This window comes from Puntigrus tetrazona, chromosome 1 (genome assembly GCF_018831695.1).
Source record: "Puntigrus tetrazona isolate hp1 chromosome 1, ASM1883169v1, whole genome shotgun sequence".
Taxonomy (NCBI): domain Eukaryota; kingdom Metazoa; phylum Chordata; class Actinopteri; order Cypriniformes; family Cyprinidae; genus Puntigrus; species Puntigrus tetrazona.
In genome coordinates this window covers 18,904,434-18,920,240 of record NC_056699.1, presented here as the reverse complement: position 1 = coordinate 18,920,240, position 15,807 = coordinate 18,904,434, and the positions used below count along the sequence as shown (strand labels likewise).

At 37.7% G+C, this 15,807-nt stretch overlaps 1 protein-coding gene across 2 annotated transcripts in view; it reads left to right on the top strand.

Moving 5' to 3' along the window:
* Nucleotides 1-4,304: 4,304 nt before the first annotated feature.
* Nucleotides 4,305-15,807, top strand: part of vegfc (vascular endothelial growth factor c) — a 30,430-nt gene continuing 18,927 nt past the window's right edge. The window contains exons 1-3 of one of the 2 annotated variants that reach the window (XM_043248025.1): nucleotides 4,305-4,725; nucleotides 13,922-14,079; nucleotides 14,456-14,525. In XM_043248025.1, coding sequence (XP_043103960.1) covers nucleotides 4,609-4,725; nucleotides 13,922-14,079; nucleotides 14,456-14,525 — 345 coding nt within the window. In that variant the 5' untranslated portion in view covers nucleotides 4,305-4,608. Of the gene's footprint in view, nucleotides 4,726-13,921; nucleotides 14,133-14,334; nucleotides 14,526-15,807 lie in introns of both variants that reach the window. The other variant, XM_043248014.1, reaches the window with a different exon arrangement.

The following is a 15,807-nucleotide window of genomic DNA, read 5'->3' as shown; positions in this document are numbered from 1 at the left end:
CCATGTTAATCCTCATTCAGAGTTTAACGTAAACTTCTCAAGAAGACTTATTTCCATACGAATACAAGCAGGCCAGAGGTGGAAGGTCTCTCTCTCTCTTTCTGTCTCTGTCTTGGCCCCATTCTCTCACTCTTTAGCGTCTCTCGCATGCCAAAGTGTGTGTGTGTGCCAGGATGTGTGTGAGCAGGAATGTTTTTACATGTGTAAAAGATCGCTTTTAAGAGGTCACTTCACTGGTCCCGCACTTTGAAAACCTTTTCAGTGAAGGTAATTTGCTCGGCAAATATGTCAATGAGCCGTGGGTCAAATGCCTCTAGAGCCTGTGACTGTCTAACCAGTGCATTGCACGCTTTTTATGAAGTCAAAACATTGCCTAATTGCCTAAGTTGTTCTTTTTTAACTACGTTTTCTTTTTTATTTTAGAATGTCAGAGTTTTGACTGTATTTTGATGATGAAACTCCAAATGTTCTAAAAGTTTTTGTAGGCAAGATTTTTGGACTTTCTTAAAACACCCCACTGGGAGAATAGAGTAACAGGTGTCTTGGCTGGATTTACTATTTCTCTCAAAGTGAGTGTTGATCCCCATACCTGTCAATTCATAGGTATTTTGATGTTTTAGTTTTAAATTATGTTATTCCATTCCACCAAAACTTTGGAAGTGAGTCTTTTCTCCTTATTCACATTCAAATATCATGTTGGTTCTACATACTACTCTCACTGCTATATATATGTGTGTGTGTGTGTTTGTGTTATAGAACCGTGGTATCTTAAGCTCACCAAGGCTGCAATTTTTTATTAAAAATACATTAAAAACAGTAATTTTGTGAAATATTATTTTGCATTGTAATATATTTTAAATTTAATCTGTCTACTTTGATGGCAAAACTGACTCTGCAACAGCTGCTTTTCCAGTCTTCAATTACAATATCATTAGGTTATTATTATATAAGATATTAACAGTATGATCACATTTAAGCAATTTAATGCACCCTTGCTATAAATAAAAATATGGATTTGTTAAAAAATAAAGCTATCAATATAAAATAATTTAAGTGATATGGATGATATATCTGGTTTCTGCTGTTGATAATTTCTTTTTTAAGGCAACTGTATCTTAAATTTCCAGAGGCATGGCAGCTAGAGTTGACTGTTCTTATCAAAAACACATTTCTATTTTTAAAACACAGAAGACCGCACAAGACATGCTCTTGCATAGTCATTTTCCTTATTTGTAGGTTAATTGATTGTGTCAGCTGTCAACTGTGAAACAAAGAAGCATTAAAACCACTCCTTATCTCAGTCACAACACATTTCCCATCCTATTCTCTGGAAAACAGCCCTCTTCTTGGTCCTCGGTCCTATTGTGTCATTTTTGATGTGTGAGCAGACATCTGCTCAGCTGCATTATTGATTTATTTATTTTCAAAAGGTGAGATTTGGATCGTCTAATCATTTTAATTTAACTTTGTACACATTAAACGCTAAATGCAGAAGTATCTGTGTCCCTAACCGTAGGCCTTAAATGTCAAAATACTCTACAATTTATTATAAACAAACCAATGAGGATGCCAAGGAATGCTGGAGAGTGGAAGATTAGGCCTGCCCCCCTGTGACCTCGTCATCTTATCCTCATCGATCTACCCTTCCCAGCACAGCCGTTGTTTGAAACGTAAGGGACACCGCAAATTCCAGCATTAACAGGGTCCAGCGCTTCCCAAAGCAGCAGCTCCAGCACAGGACTCCCACACCCATTGTTTCCCAGTTCCGGCGAGAGCAATTCCCAGTGTGTGGGAACAAGCTGTGCACACATGAGCAGACAAGCAGAAGTGTTAGACAGTGCTGGGTCACTGTGCCATGAGGACCCTCGTAAATTCCTGTGGCGGTGCCTTCCTTTTCGGGGCCACAGACTGACTCAAGTACTCGTAGATGGCATACAATGAAGTCAGTGGACCTGTGTTTCATCCAGGTGTAATACAGACCCGTGCTAGGCTCTGAACACCAGCTTTATTACAAATCACCAGTCACAGCTCATCAGGGGAAGCAAGGGAGGCACAGCATACCTAAGATTTTGAGGAGGAAAATGGGAGAAGAACCATTTAATGTAATAAATTCCTTAGGTTTTTTATTTTTACGATATTACTGAAGTAACAACTGCTGATCTTTCTTGTGAATGTGTTTAATCTATCAATGCACTCTAATTACATACTTACATGAGACTTTTGCCAACGTAGCCAGTATTTGACTATTTGTAAAATATTTTCTGCCTTTTGTATATGAACAAATCATCGTAGAGATGCAAATCGTGTGTTAATAGTTTAAACTGTTCTCACTGATAGCCACTATATTAATTATAGCGAGCAGAGATGTATAAATATTTTAGTGCCATTAAATTTACCAATTTGTCATTCAAGCAGCAGCTACAAACTAAAAACAAAGGAAGACCTAAGCTTCATATGGCCAAAAGTGCTGTTCTGACAAAGACAAAAGTTTTTTTTTTTTCTTTAAGCGATAGGTCTTGCTGTTTATGTTTAATGTAATTTTCTTATTAATTTTTATTTTAAAAGGTTACAGAAAAGAATATTGGCTTTAGTTTTTATGCAATAAAGATAATTTCTTAACGTAACCATACATTAAAGCAATAAATACATCTTTTTAAATGCATCATCATTAATGTATCTCAGAAAAATTCAGACTGATTAAACAAATCCTACATAAAGCTGGTTTAATTTGAGAGTTCTGAAGGACAAAGCACAGAAAGTTTAAATAAGGACACAAATTCTGGATTATTTAGTATGTGTGGTCTGAAAGAGGGAAAAAGTAAAAGGATGTAAACCATGTAGAACAAAAGCATTAAAGTTACAGTCAGCTTCTGAAACTCTTCGGGACTCAAAAAAACCTAAGTATGTCAAAAGTCCTACTGAGGAAATCAAATGCCTTCTAAATAAGATGATATCGGTTGTGGCTGATTTAAAGCAGCTCCAGACGTCTGGCTGATGATGTTATAACTTCGCCAATGAAGTAATGTGTTGAGTAACGTCAAAGCAAAGGCGACCCCTGTTAATCCTTATAAAACCTGTCTGAACTTTGACCTTTCAGTATTAGACCAATCAAAGCATTCAGGAAAGCAGAATAAGACTGTTCATGAGCAAAGAGAAGTCAAATAAGTAGGCAAAGGAACCGGCCACTGATGAGTACATGACTGACAAGCCTTTTATTTTTTTATTTTTTTATTTTGGTAATTTACATTGATTTGGAATTACTATGCTATCTACATGGGCCATTCTTTGCTCATTTATTGTTGAAGTTTTTATAGAGAACAACAAAAGCAACATTCTCTGCTTATTCCCCAGGAAACAACCCCAGTGATCAAACTTGCATTATCAGGTATTTTCACATTGAATTATTCATTAGTGTCATGGCTAATTAGGTTATCATTCACAAACCCTTAGCCCTGAACCTATTCAAACTAGACCTTTAGTGTTAACACTGAATGCATTTGACAGTGCGTGTTTAGCCTGCTACTTAAAGTAGTATTTGAGAAGATCACAAAATTAAATGCAACCATTTGACAGCTGTGAATGGAACACAATGGCTCAAGTGGGACTTGCATTCCACAGCATTAGAAGAGCACTCACTGAACTTGAGGACTAAAACCCCCTATGGAGAAGAACACTCCAACAGAATTAAAATCTCCCCAAAGCAGCTCATTTCGCATAGGGTGAATTCAGGTAAACCGTTCCACTTTTTGACAGTCACCCCAATTAACTCAAGGCTCAAATAAGCATCCATAAATCAGCCTGTATTATTCATTGTTTTTATTTTTCTTTATTTATTGTTTTCAATTATCGTATTTATTTATAATCATATTTTTAAAAGTTTAAAATTAGTTGGCAGCAGACAACTTAATTGTAGGCTACTAGATGTGTGTATATATATATTTTAAATATAGGAATAGGTTTACAGTTGTGAATTTAATAATTAGCCACATTAACCATTTTTATGTTGCTCTTGCGTCAGATTTTGAAGCCTAGGTGCCCCGTCCCCGTTCCATACAAAACCATAAAGAAAAGTAAATGATGTCTCAGTTTTGATTTTGGGATAAACTATTCGTTTAATTGACCTTTCACCTTGCACAAAAAAGCGGCAACTGTAGAGGTTCATTCAGTGCGCTTGAGCGTTTACATAATGCGTTTGACGCGCTGTAGTTGACACCTGAGAAAGCGCGCGTGCCATGACTCATATTCCTCTCTTGATGTCTCGGAATGTGTCTAACGGCGAACGGAGAGGCAGGCTGGGGAAAACGGAGAGGGGGAGGGAGAAGGATCCAAAGTAACAGCGTGAAATTGCATAAAACATGCCATTGAGCGCTCCGCGCACTTCCACACTCTCTTCGCACGGAGTGGATGTTCACAACCGTTTGTGAAGGGACGAACTCACAGTGCATTCCATGGACCAGTATCGAAGTGCCTTCTTAAAATGTTGGATATATACATGGGTGTTATTTTAGTGTAAGGACAGAGTTTTCTAGAAACCTGCTGCTGAAAGCTGAAAAAAGAGGAACTTCCAACAGACTCTGCTCAGACTTCAGAGATTTTTTTTCGTCTAAAATGCACTTATTTGGAATTTCTGTCTTTTGTCTCGCATTAATTTATGCAAACCTTGCTTTGGAGTCAAGTCACGACTACTATGATTATGATTATGACCAAGATCAAGGGGATGCTATGGTAAGCACCGGCAAGCTCATTTCTATGTCATATTAAAAGTACAGAAAATGGTGTAAAGCAAAATTTTTTAGTAATGGTTTAATGTCTTTTGCTTAGCATGAAGGAAACTCATAACACTTGTTTCTAAAAATTATTTTAAAACCTAGCTGCTTGAAGCATTGAGGCAACGTATCAGCAGTCAACATCACTGGCACTGGTGGTGACAAGATTGTTGTAGAGTTTTATATTCTTGATTCATTCTATTAAGATACCTTAGCAGAAGCATGTGAATGAAATTCAAAAAGGTATTTCAAACTCTGAAGCCTGGACAGATCATTAAAAGCCTTTAACCATTTAGGGTATGATGCCACATGGTGCTTACCTTTGACCTTACTCATCATTATATGACTGCCCTATTTTTTGTATCGTGTTCAAATTCAACAGGGTTGTTGAAAACAGAGTGTACCTCTAGAATATTTTCATCTATTTAATATATGGGAAACTTTATGAAACAAATAATGGGAAATGATTCACATTTAAAGTAAAGGATTGTATATTTTGTATATGTACATTCACACATCACTGGTGTAAGGAAAAGAGCACAATTATATTGCTATAAAAAGTGGAAGCAGGTGTCATTGGGTCAACAACTTCAGAAGAAGTTCTTCTCCGTTTTGTCTGTCTTCCCACTGAGAAAGAAAGAAGAGAGAAAGACTTTAAACATTTAAATTTGATCTTGTACAATCAATATTCTGAATTGGTGCAATTCATTTTAATACTTCTTCTTACCTCGGGAGCTCCAAAGTGGTCTGTCTTCACACAAGATAGAATATGTCTGTTAGTTCCTAGTCTTTGTACTGCTCTTGTCTCAAACAGCCATTATACATGATTACTTTGACACAACATTCTATCTTTTCATACACAGCAGCGGACTCTTTGGAATTTTACTATGTGCAGTTTATAAATGATACCATATGCTACACACAGCAACGTGGACCCCTTGACAAGATCTTGAAATGATTCCCATTGGTAATGTGCGACATGGGCTGTACACTAATCACGATTGCCTAAAATTAGACTTGCTTTGTTTTCACTGCTCTTTCTTTTCAACCCCTTTGGGTCGCAGTGAAATTCAATGGTTATTAAGATTCATTTAGCTGGAATTCACAGAGAGTACGGAAAGTCAATCGCAAGTGCGACAGCAACATAAAAAAGCTGCTGAATTTCTAATGGTTTATTTTCAGTCCACTTGGGGGATATTTGTCTTGTGCTTATGCCATGGAATTGAATAATTGTCCCGTAATTGCACATGTGGCTGTATGCTGTATGAATGTATGGGATGGGATGACTTAATAATTCATTGGGCATCAGTCGGCGCTCAACTAATATACTGACCTTATTTCTCTCCCTTGGACTTTTCCATCATGGCCATCTCTCATCTGTTTGGCAAAGCTGTCCTGTAATTCATGAGTAATTGTGATTCTAAATGTAAATCATGAGGGTTGTGCATGAAAGTGAGAGTTATTGTCAAGTAAGACTATCTTTCTGAAGGGGTCACCCGGGAATTGTGGGTGCTTTAGGGAGTACGCAAAAGGTGCTGGGACTACTGATTTGTAGTCTTAATGGCTCTGCTGCAGTCTTGACCTCATTCATTGGAACTGACATTTTGTTTCGTCATGTGGCTTTACAGAAAGTCCATCATTTTTAACAGGGATGTTGACTGCTTTAGGAATGCCTATTTTATATTATTAGCTGCTATGTTGCAAGACTCTTGAGAGACACTCTGGTTTAAATAAGCATTATATTTCAGTCTGTGTGAGTGTCTTTACGGTTAGTGATGAATGCCTGAGAATAAACCACCCATAATAAAGCACCTCCAGCTAGAAGGAAAAGAGCTTTTCTAAACAATGTATATTTATTTCTGCCCTTTGGTGATAACTAAGGGATTCCCCAGGGAGGTCGTCTTCTCTGTGTGTGTGTGGTGACGTGTACTTCCCAGGTAGGAAAGTTAGCACAGGTGGAACAGATTACAAACATCTGCCTCTCTTATCCTTTCTACTCTTAATAGCCAATCCACCTGCCAGATATGCTCATCCTTTAACTTCAGATATAGCACAACCATCTTTCAACACTTTCTCCACTTTAGACAAGCGTTCACCTGGGGGCAGGGGAAGTCAGACGTTGTGATGACATAGGCAAGAATACGTCAAGTCTTTGGGGAGGTCAGCAGTTTAAACGTTCTTTGAATTAGGCAACTACTGCAAATTGGGTGTTTCAATAGATGTTACTTCTTAAAACCAATTTTTATTGTGCAATGCTGTACATTACTAAATGAATGGCATGGTTAAAAGGCTTCAAAGTGTTTTTGGGAAGTAAAGCATAGTTCTTGAATGAAAAAATGAGTGGTTGATTTGATGTGGTTTAGTTCAGTTCTGAGTTTTTTTTAGATGAGGCAGCAGTGCCATTGGTTACAGTTAATTTTATATTTTTTAAATACATTTTTATCAATTTTAGGTTTTATTTTTTGACTTCCCATTAATTAAACAGCACTGCAAATCTAGCAAGTGAGATTTGCTTGTTTAATGTAGCTGCTTGTTGCCTAATTGGTTCATACAGATTTCACACAGGGTAGATAAAGGTGCACACAGATACTTTTTAAGTTTGCAATTCTGTAAAGTTCTGTAGTTATTGTACATTTAATTTGAGTAGCTTTAACTCCAAGGTTTTTTCGGTGCTTTCTGTAAACCGGCTGTAGGTCTCAGTCCCCTTCAGCAGAGGAATTCAGCTCTTACTGAGGCCCAGCAGTGTGCCTGAAGCATCTGGGGGACTTTTATTTGTGTGTGTGTGTTTGACACTTTTTTTCAGATCTCAGACTGCTTTTGCACTTTGTCTGCAAGGAAAAGCCCTGGAATCTGTGCTAAGAGCAGAAAAAATCTGATAAATAAAAATGAGCAAAGCTTTATTAACCTGACACCTTTTAGGAACTTATCACTCACAGTATAAACTGTTTGTAGACTGTAAAGCAGTATTTCCCAACTTTATTTTGTCTTGTACCCCTAGAGGCCTAGCCGTAAGCATGAAGTACTCCAATAAATCAGAATGTATTTATACTTGTTAGCATTATCATTAATATTGTCAAATTGGTCATGTTAAGTTACACATAGTAGACAATGTACTGTAGGTCATAGGTGTCCAAACCTATTCATGGAGGGCCAACATCATGCAGAGTTTAGCTCCAACCTTAATTAAACACACCTGAACCAGCTAATTAAGAAACTTCCAGAAAGTGTGTTGGAGTTAGTTGGAGCTTAACTCGGCATGATGTTGGCACTCCAGGAGCAGGATTCGACTCTCCTCGTGTTTGTGAAATAATAATAAAAAAACTCACCAAGCTTCCTCCGTCTTTAATGAAATAGGCTGTTTGACTGTTTAGTGTGCAATCATGCAGAAACCTTTCTTAAGAACAAATGGCAGATCTATTTGGAGAATTTGGCAAAAACAAGTCATTAACATTTTAAAATGAATCAAAAAATATCAACCATGAGTGCAATTATTTGTACAAATCTCAATCAGAAGTCAAGACTTGCAGTGTAGCAAAGACTTACAGATTAACAAAGATTTAGAGAATTACAAAGGAAATGGAAATCTTTCTAAACCCCTGGGATCACCGCTCTAAAGGATAAAACAGGTTTTGTGTACTGACCCGTTCATTTAGTCAGAGAGAGACAGAGTAAGGAACAGGTAGTGCACATGTAGGCTGAGGCCAGGAAAAAAGTCTGTTCTGAAACAAATATATCATCCACTGAAGCACAAATATTATCACTTGTGGAAAATGGAGACAAGAGTAGTGCATTCGATGAATAATAAAGTTTTATTATACTACATAAAGCAAACATGTGTAACATTTAGTCATTCTTAAAAAGTTTTTTTTTTCTGCTAGGTGGCAAAACATCCTAAAACTATTGTATTGGTGTCATATATTTACTAAAATTCTTTCACCCTCGTGGCATTGTAAATGCACAACACAAGAGAAGATATTTTAGCTGAATGTCCAAGCTGCTTTTTTTCCATGTAGTGAAAATGGGTTAAACTATGTAAGGAAAGGAGCAACTTAAAATATCAATCATTGATTTTGCTTTCCACACAGAAAATAATGACAGAATATATTTAAATATATAGATTTTTCTTTTTTTGACAAACTAATCCTTTAAAGCTTCACAAGAGATGTGCAATCCACATGCCAAGTATGAATACTTCACGAGTGGATTCTGCTTAAACCTTACTAATGTCGTTCTTGACAGTTTCTGTTCAGGCAGGATATTTGCTTCATATAATTCTTTAAGTATGCCAAAACAAGAACCCCATCCCCCCTTCCCCCACTGTGTAGCTTTTTTTGTGCCTACAGGGAGTTTCATTGGGATTTTGTGTAGAGCTCTATTATGTTTTTTAGAGCTTAAGAATTGGGTTACAGAACATTAGAGCTAATATCCCCATGGTCTTATTGAGTAGTGGGCAACCCTCCAGGCTAATAACTTTATTACACCACAGAAACCCTAACCAAGTACGCGTCAGAAGTGCACAGTAATTGCATCCTGACACATGCCCGCCTCTACACGTGAAACGGATCAGACCTAGAACTCTTTCTTAAAAAAAGAAGAAAAGTTCTTATGAGGCTTAGACCAGTCTAAGATTATTTCTTCAAATCAGCATGAAATTAAAATGAACCCTGTTTACTTTCCTAATGCAAATTGTTCGCCTTTATCATGTTTTAGCAAAATGTAATGACTTGGTCTGCCCAAGAAACGACTCCGTTTTTGCTGAGATTCAAAGCCAAATGAAAACTAATATAATTTGCATAGCTAGCAATAGCGTGACACAAAATATAAAACGTGTACTTTAGCTTATTAGCCGTTTATATTTTTGAATATTTTTGAATGTACTGATTCAGACCTGTATTATTACCCGCTCTCTGTTGTATCCAGTGCTGTTAGGTCATTTTAATGGATGTAGCAGATACTAGGCTTAAGACTGGAAAAATAATTTCCATGCGGATGGTCTGGTCTCGAGAGCGCATGCATGTGCATTAGTGTGTGTACTGAGACCAGCGGTTAGTTTAAAATCATATGAGAGACCGTAATATAGCATTCATAAGCTTATAGTAGAGTTCCTTACCTTGGGGAACATTTCAATTGCTTTAGGAAAACAGGACAGATTCGAATTTTTTTCGTCTGAAATGTGGGAAGCTTGGATGCCGTTGAAGTCTCAGTTACTCTTCAGACTTGTGGCCAGACTTATTCTCCAAGGAACTGGTTCTCCCCTAGGTCAAAGGCAGTCAGTTCTAGGGTTTCTAAGAGATCATTAGAGGGTTAATGATATCTCAGATCCTCTTCCTCTCCTCCTGAGTGTCGGCATACGTAGCCCCAGACATGCCCTCAGCAGACTTCAACAACATCCTTCAAGTTCAGCGAGCAGAGCGCCATTCGCAAGCCTGCTCTCTGGAGTCCAATACTGAGGATGAAAGGTATGTCAGGAACAGATGCAACATGTGTTCTTGTGCATATGTACCGCTGCTGTAGTGTCCACGACGGGGGCCATGTTCCACCTGGGTTCACTGAGCATATGTGATGCTCTGTGATGATGTCTGTAATGCTCCCCAGTGACAACATTTTTTAGAAACCAGTACAATAATGGCTTTAACTTTGCCTTTTATTTATTTGGTACTGATTGTAAGTGTGGAGAAGCAATCTTGTTATCCACTGTTATCATTATAATCTTTAGAACTGCCAGGTTCTCTCTTCACAATCTCATAACTGTCCATTATAGATAATAAGCGATTGCCCAAGAGGCCTTTGGCGCATCAAAAAGACTTTTATTTTATTACAGTCTTGTTAGGTGAAATCAGTTTATCTGTGTAAGAAATCAGAAATAGTCTGTTTTGTTGCTGGAAAACATTTAAAATAACTGCATTTTTGTACGTACAAGTATATCAAAAAAACAAAAACAAATAGCTGATTACGGAATTGGCAGCAAGCAATGTTTTTACCTAAAGAGTATATGAAAATGTGAAGTCCTAAAAAAATTTGATGGTGAAGGCTGACGTTTTGATTAGGTTTTAGCGTAGGAGTATGGGGTGACTGTAATGGAAATGAAACTGTGTAAACCTGGCCTTAATATGAAGCATTTTGACTCAGACTAAAGGAATTTATTCAGTGAGGGTGCCTTCCAGAAACCTCATCCAAAATAGCTCCGGATGCTGGTATCAGCTAAGAGGATAAACGCTAACCTCATTGCCAAAAAAGGATCTAGTTGTTTTTGTCATTGTGTCAGTTTTGTGGTTTGCTTCAGGAAACACTAAGCCATCAAGAGACTGCGAGTTGCTTTGGGGTTGTCTGAAATGATCCTTCTGACTAATGATGCACATTTTATAATTGGCACCAAACTGTTGACTCAAGTTTGAACTTTAAAATAATAGCAGTCATGATTGGGTCATCGTCATTACTGGGATCCCTTGCGTGCATGGCATCAAATCTTGTTTTAGCTACAGCGGACATGGCATCCTGTTCCAAGTGTTCCAACCCAGATGCTTTCTATTGTGATTCATTCAATGAGACATACCTTCTAGCATTAGAGGTGAATGATTTCTTTTATTTTATTAGTTAACATCACAATGTGCCTCATGTCTGATGACTGAAGTCGTGTGCATCTATCATCAGGTCATCATTTCATCACTTCCTATGAATCATTTTCCTTCAGAAACAAATGCAATCCCTTATTGAGGCCATTCTCACTTTAACTTTAAAATATCCATACAATTGTGACTTTAGATGCTCTTATCTGTTAGATGCGATATATGGATGCAGATATTCATATTGTATTTAAATGTGAATTTAACATATTTAATGTTGAGACTGGCAGGCAAATGCAGATTAAATGTGCAGTAATTTAGTAAATAATAATTTATAATATATAATTGTTGTTGAAACTAATGATTATTTTGTAATACAATCCCTAATTTGAATTAGATAATTCAATAGAAAAAGAATAGAATAGAATAGAATAGAATAGAATAGAATAGAATAGAATAGAATAGAGTAGAATAGAAAAACAATGAATGCATTTCTGGGTGAAGTGGCCTCAGACTTCATGGTTCCCATTTGTATCATTCTCCCATCAGTCTCTTTTTTAGTTGCCACTGAAACATAAAAATAGGGCATTGTATCTGTGTTTTTACAATCTCCAAACCTGAAGTTTGGGACTGACTCACGTGTGAATGTGTCTGTATTCTGAACACCACACATCATTTTCTCAGTCTCCATTGTTTCTGTTAGGAAACAGACCAGTGTGTTATCTCAGGAATCACTGTAAACAAAGGCATGGAAGAGGCCACATACAATAGTCTTGTTCATACTCTTTTTGTGGTATTTGAGTTTCCTGAATAAACAGAAGGGAGTCAATGCGGGGAGAAGCGGTCATTTCCTACAAGGATTATATTTTTCCTCTTTCCACGATTAGAGCTATTTCCTTGGTGTGCGGTGCAACTGAGTGTTTGCAGGTAACAATGTGGGTTTAAAATATTCTTCAGCTATGTTTTATGATAACATTTGAAACTATGCAGCCTTAAAGTCATATTTCACATAAATGGTTACATTTTTATTGTTGAGGGTGGGATTTTGGCGAAGTGAAGTGTCCTGTATCATGAAAAATGGCCTTCAAGTTTATACTTTCCAACTGTAACACTCTTGTTTGTTCTGAGGATCTCCTTTGAAAACGAGATAAGTCGGGAGGACTAGAAAATCATTGCTTGCACTTATCCAGCCAAAATATTTTATTGTATGTAAATAATGGGTTTTACAACGAAATGTAAGAGTAAGAGAAGCTATTTCCTACTATTTGAGATAATAAACTGTCTGCTGTAAACTTGGGGATCTGCCTAATGAGATTTCGACAACAAGAAGGGATAAAGTCATACATACTGGGCCAATACAAAGACTGGCCTTTTTAAAGAGGAATGCAGAATTCTGTTGTGGTTCAATTCAAGTTGTGTTTTCTCACTTTTTTAACACCTCCACAAGTGGGGGAGGGTGCGCTTTTTTATCGACAGTTATGATCAGCCATGTGGGTAAACTGGGCATGTTTCCTGGAATGTCCCAGACAGCAGTATCATTTTCCATCAGGGACTTTGGGCTGTTTTCAGACGCTGTTGGTGTTTTCACACTTTTTATAAACTCTCATTCTGCTGCGGAGTACGGGGAGGTCAAGGCTTGGGGAGGGGGGTTGATTGCGTGGGCCGAGGTGTCTGACATTGCCCTGTCTTCACAGGCAACCCCCGTATTACATCTTACTGAGTAAGCAATACAGTCAATTGTTTGGGTCGCGAGAGACAATTTAAGTCTGACCATTTCATCAATTAATAGGCGTGAGTTGCATGTCTTAGTTTCAGATTTCATTTCCAGACATTCATGATATAGAAAGCCTTATATCTGATTATTGCAGCTGTTCATTTTAAGACCCCATCTAATGAGTAAACAGCCTTTTGTAGTACCAGCTTGCTTAAACACAGCATGAACTCCTACTGGTATGATTAAATTAATATTTATTTTATAGCAAGGATGCCTCTGCTTAGGATACGTACAAACAGGGGCGCAAATGGCATAACCAAAGTGGTGCTGTTCTAACGGTCTAGTGATAATAAAACAATGGAAAAGTTAATCACATGTGTTTATGATCGCTGATTAGATTTTCAAATATTCATTCAGTGAGGTTAAACCATCTTTTTTGAGTCAATGAGAGTTTGAGACATGCAATAAAAACAGTTGGATATTTCTCTCAGACACTCTGGGATATATCCAATATGGCATGCCTAATTGTTGTAGTGGAAAGGCAATGTTGTGTTCCAGCACATTATGTCTAGCTCTGCTTTCACTCTCTTCTGTAAGTGTAACACTAGCATTGCTGGTAGTTATTCAAAAATGAAAGCGCTGTCATCATTTACTCTTACCCTCATTTACATTTACTCTCATTCAAAAACTGACATAGCTAAACGAAGGTCTTAAAGTTTTAGTCTGGTGTAGCTCTCTCAAGGAAGAGTCATTTTCTGATTTGTGGCATCATCCCAGAGGAAAAACTGTGACAGTAAATATGAATTGTGTAACAATTCTGTATAGTATAAGCTGAAAAGCTTTTTCCCCTGTTTTATTCCATTTCTCTGTCTTATCAGGAGCATTCAGAGCCAGACCTGGTGGAGCAGTTGCGTTCAGCTGGTAGCGTGGATGAGCTTATGAGGATAGTTTACCCGAGCTACTGGAGCATGCTGAAGTGTCGTTCCAAGATGGGATCACGCTTACCTCACAGAGATCACAGCTCCACAGAAACAAGGTCGGAGGAGGCCTCCTATGCGGCTGCTTACATCAATCTTGAAATTTTTACAAGTGAGTGACTATTAATTTAGGAACGGCACAGGCTGTCATTACTGTCTTATAGACAAGACTTTTTGACAATCCTGAGACAAAGGATGCCAAGAATGTGTCAGACAGTGATCTGCGATAATTGCAGTGCATACAAATCCGTGCATTTCACTGTTGGCCTTTTTTTAATGCGTCTGTTCTTCCTGTCTTGCTGCGCTTCCTCCAGGTATTCAGACAGAGTGGAGAAACACCCTGTGCATGCCACGCCAAGTTTGTTTAGATGTGGGGAAAGAGTTTGGGGCAGCTACAAACACCTTCTATAAACCACCCTGCGTGTCTGTCTACAGATGTGGGGGCTGCTGTAACAGTGAGGAGCAAGTGTGCAAGAACATGAGCACTTCATACATCAGCAAGACGGTGAGTGATGCTATCAGCTTGTTTCTGCATCCACAAATCTGTTTATCTGAAAGAACCAAAGGTGAGCAGTAATAACATCAATTTTTTGAGCTCATCATTCATTTTACATACTTACAGACAACATTTTATCATGTGAAAATGGAGCTTATTGAAGGCGCTTTCCAAAGCATATACAGTACATTTAAAAATGTTGTTCTCACAGTGTTGGCTGTGAAAATGGGGGTATCCAAATATTTTGCATGTTTGAAAATGTATTCATAAAATTAAGCATGTTTAACCATGTCATGCATATTAAACTGGTGAATATTATATGCATTTGACTAAGATATGTTACTTTATAAACTTTTCATATTACAGTCCTGCAAAGATTAAATCTGATTAAATCCAGATTAAATAAATCTGCCAGACAAATGGCATGGCAACTTTGAGCCTGTTAGGTCATCCCGGTGAAACTTTTTTCTGACGTTTTAGTGCAGATGAGAAAGCTGTGGAAAATGCTTGAAATCGATAATATGGACACAGAGCGTTTTGAAGCAAACATGCTGTTTTCCGAAATAATGTTGCAGATCTAGTTTTAGGTTTAGGTTTAAACTTTTGATTTAAGCCTCAATCACATCTGGTTCTGTCTGAATTCAGACGCAGATTATTTTACATCAAATACAGATAAATATACAGGTAGTTTCTTCACTGCATGCTTTTAACTAACACCTTATACAGTAAGTCCATTCCTCTATGTGATAACATAGTAAACTTGAATAATATTCTGTCAAAAGCATCTGCTTTTGTTTTAAAGCCTACTCATGGTATAGAAAGAACTCAGTTGATCGGTTAAGCTTTGATTTAAAGAATTGTGGATGAAGCAGGGGTTTGGTTGGGAGGTCATGGCTGTGAATTATTTGCAAGAAGGCCTCTTTTAATTGCCCACTTATTTTGGGTGGGCTGACCTTAGCAGGCAACGGATTCTCCTCATGTGATTTAAACCATGACGCCCTCCCACTAGTTGAGCCGCCTGAGCAGGTCAAGGTCTCTACGTCCACGCTACTGCACCAGAGACGTATAACTCCCATTCTGGGCACAAAGCCTGAACAGCAGATGCAATGTGAAGATATTTCAAAACATCTTAGTAAGATTTTGATTATGAAATTACAAGCTCCAGGTTTCATTGACGAAATTACTGGGTCATGAGTAAAGTAGGCATTAGATGACTGTGCTTGTGAATTTAATTACTGCTCTTAGTGTTGATAAGCTATTTACATTAAGCCCAAAGTAATGTAATGACAAC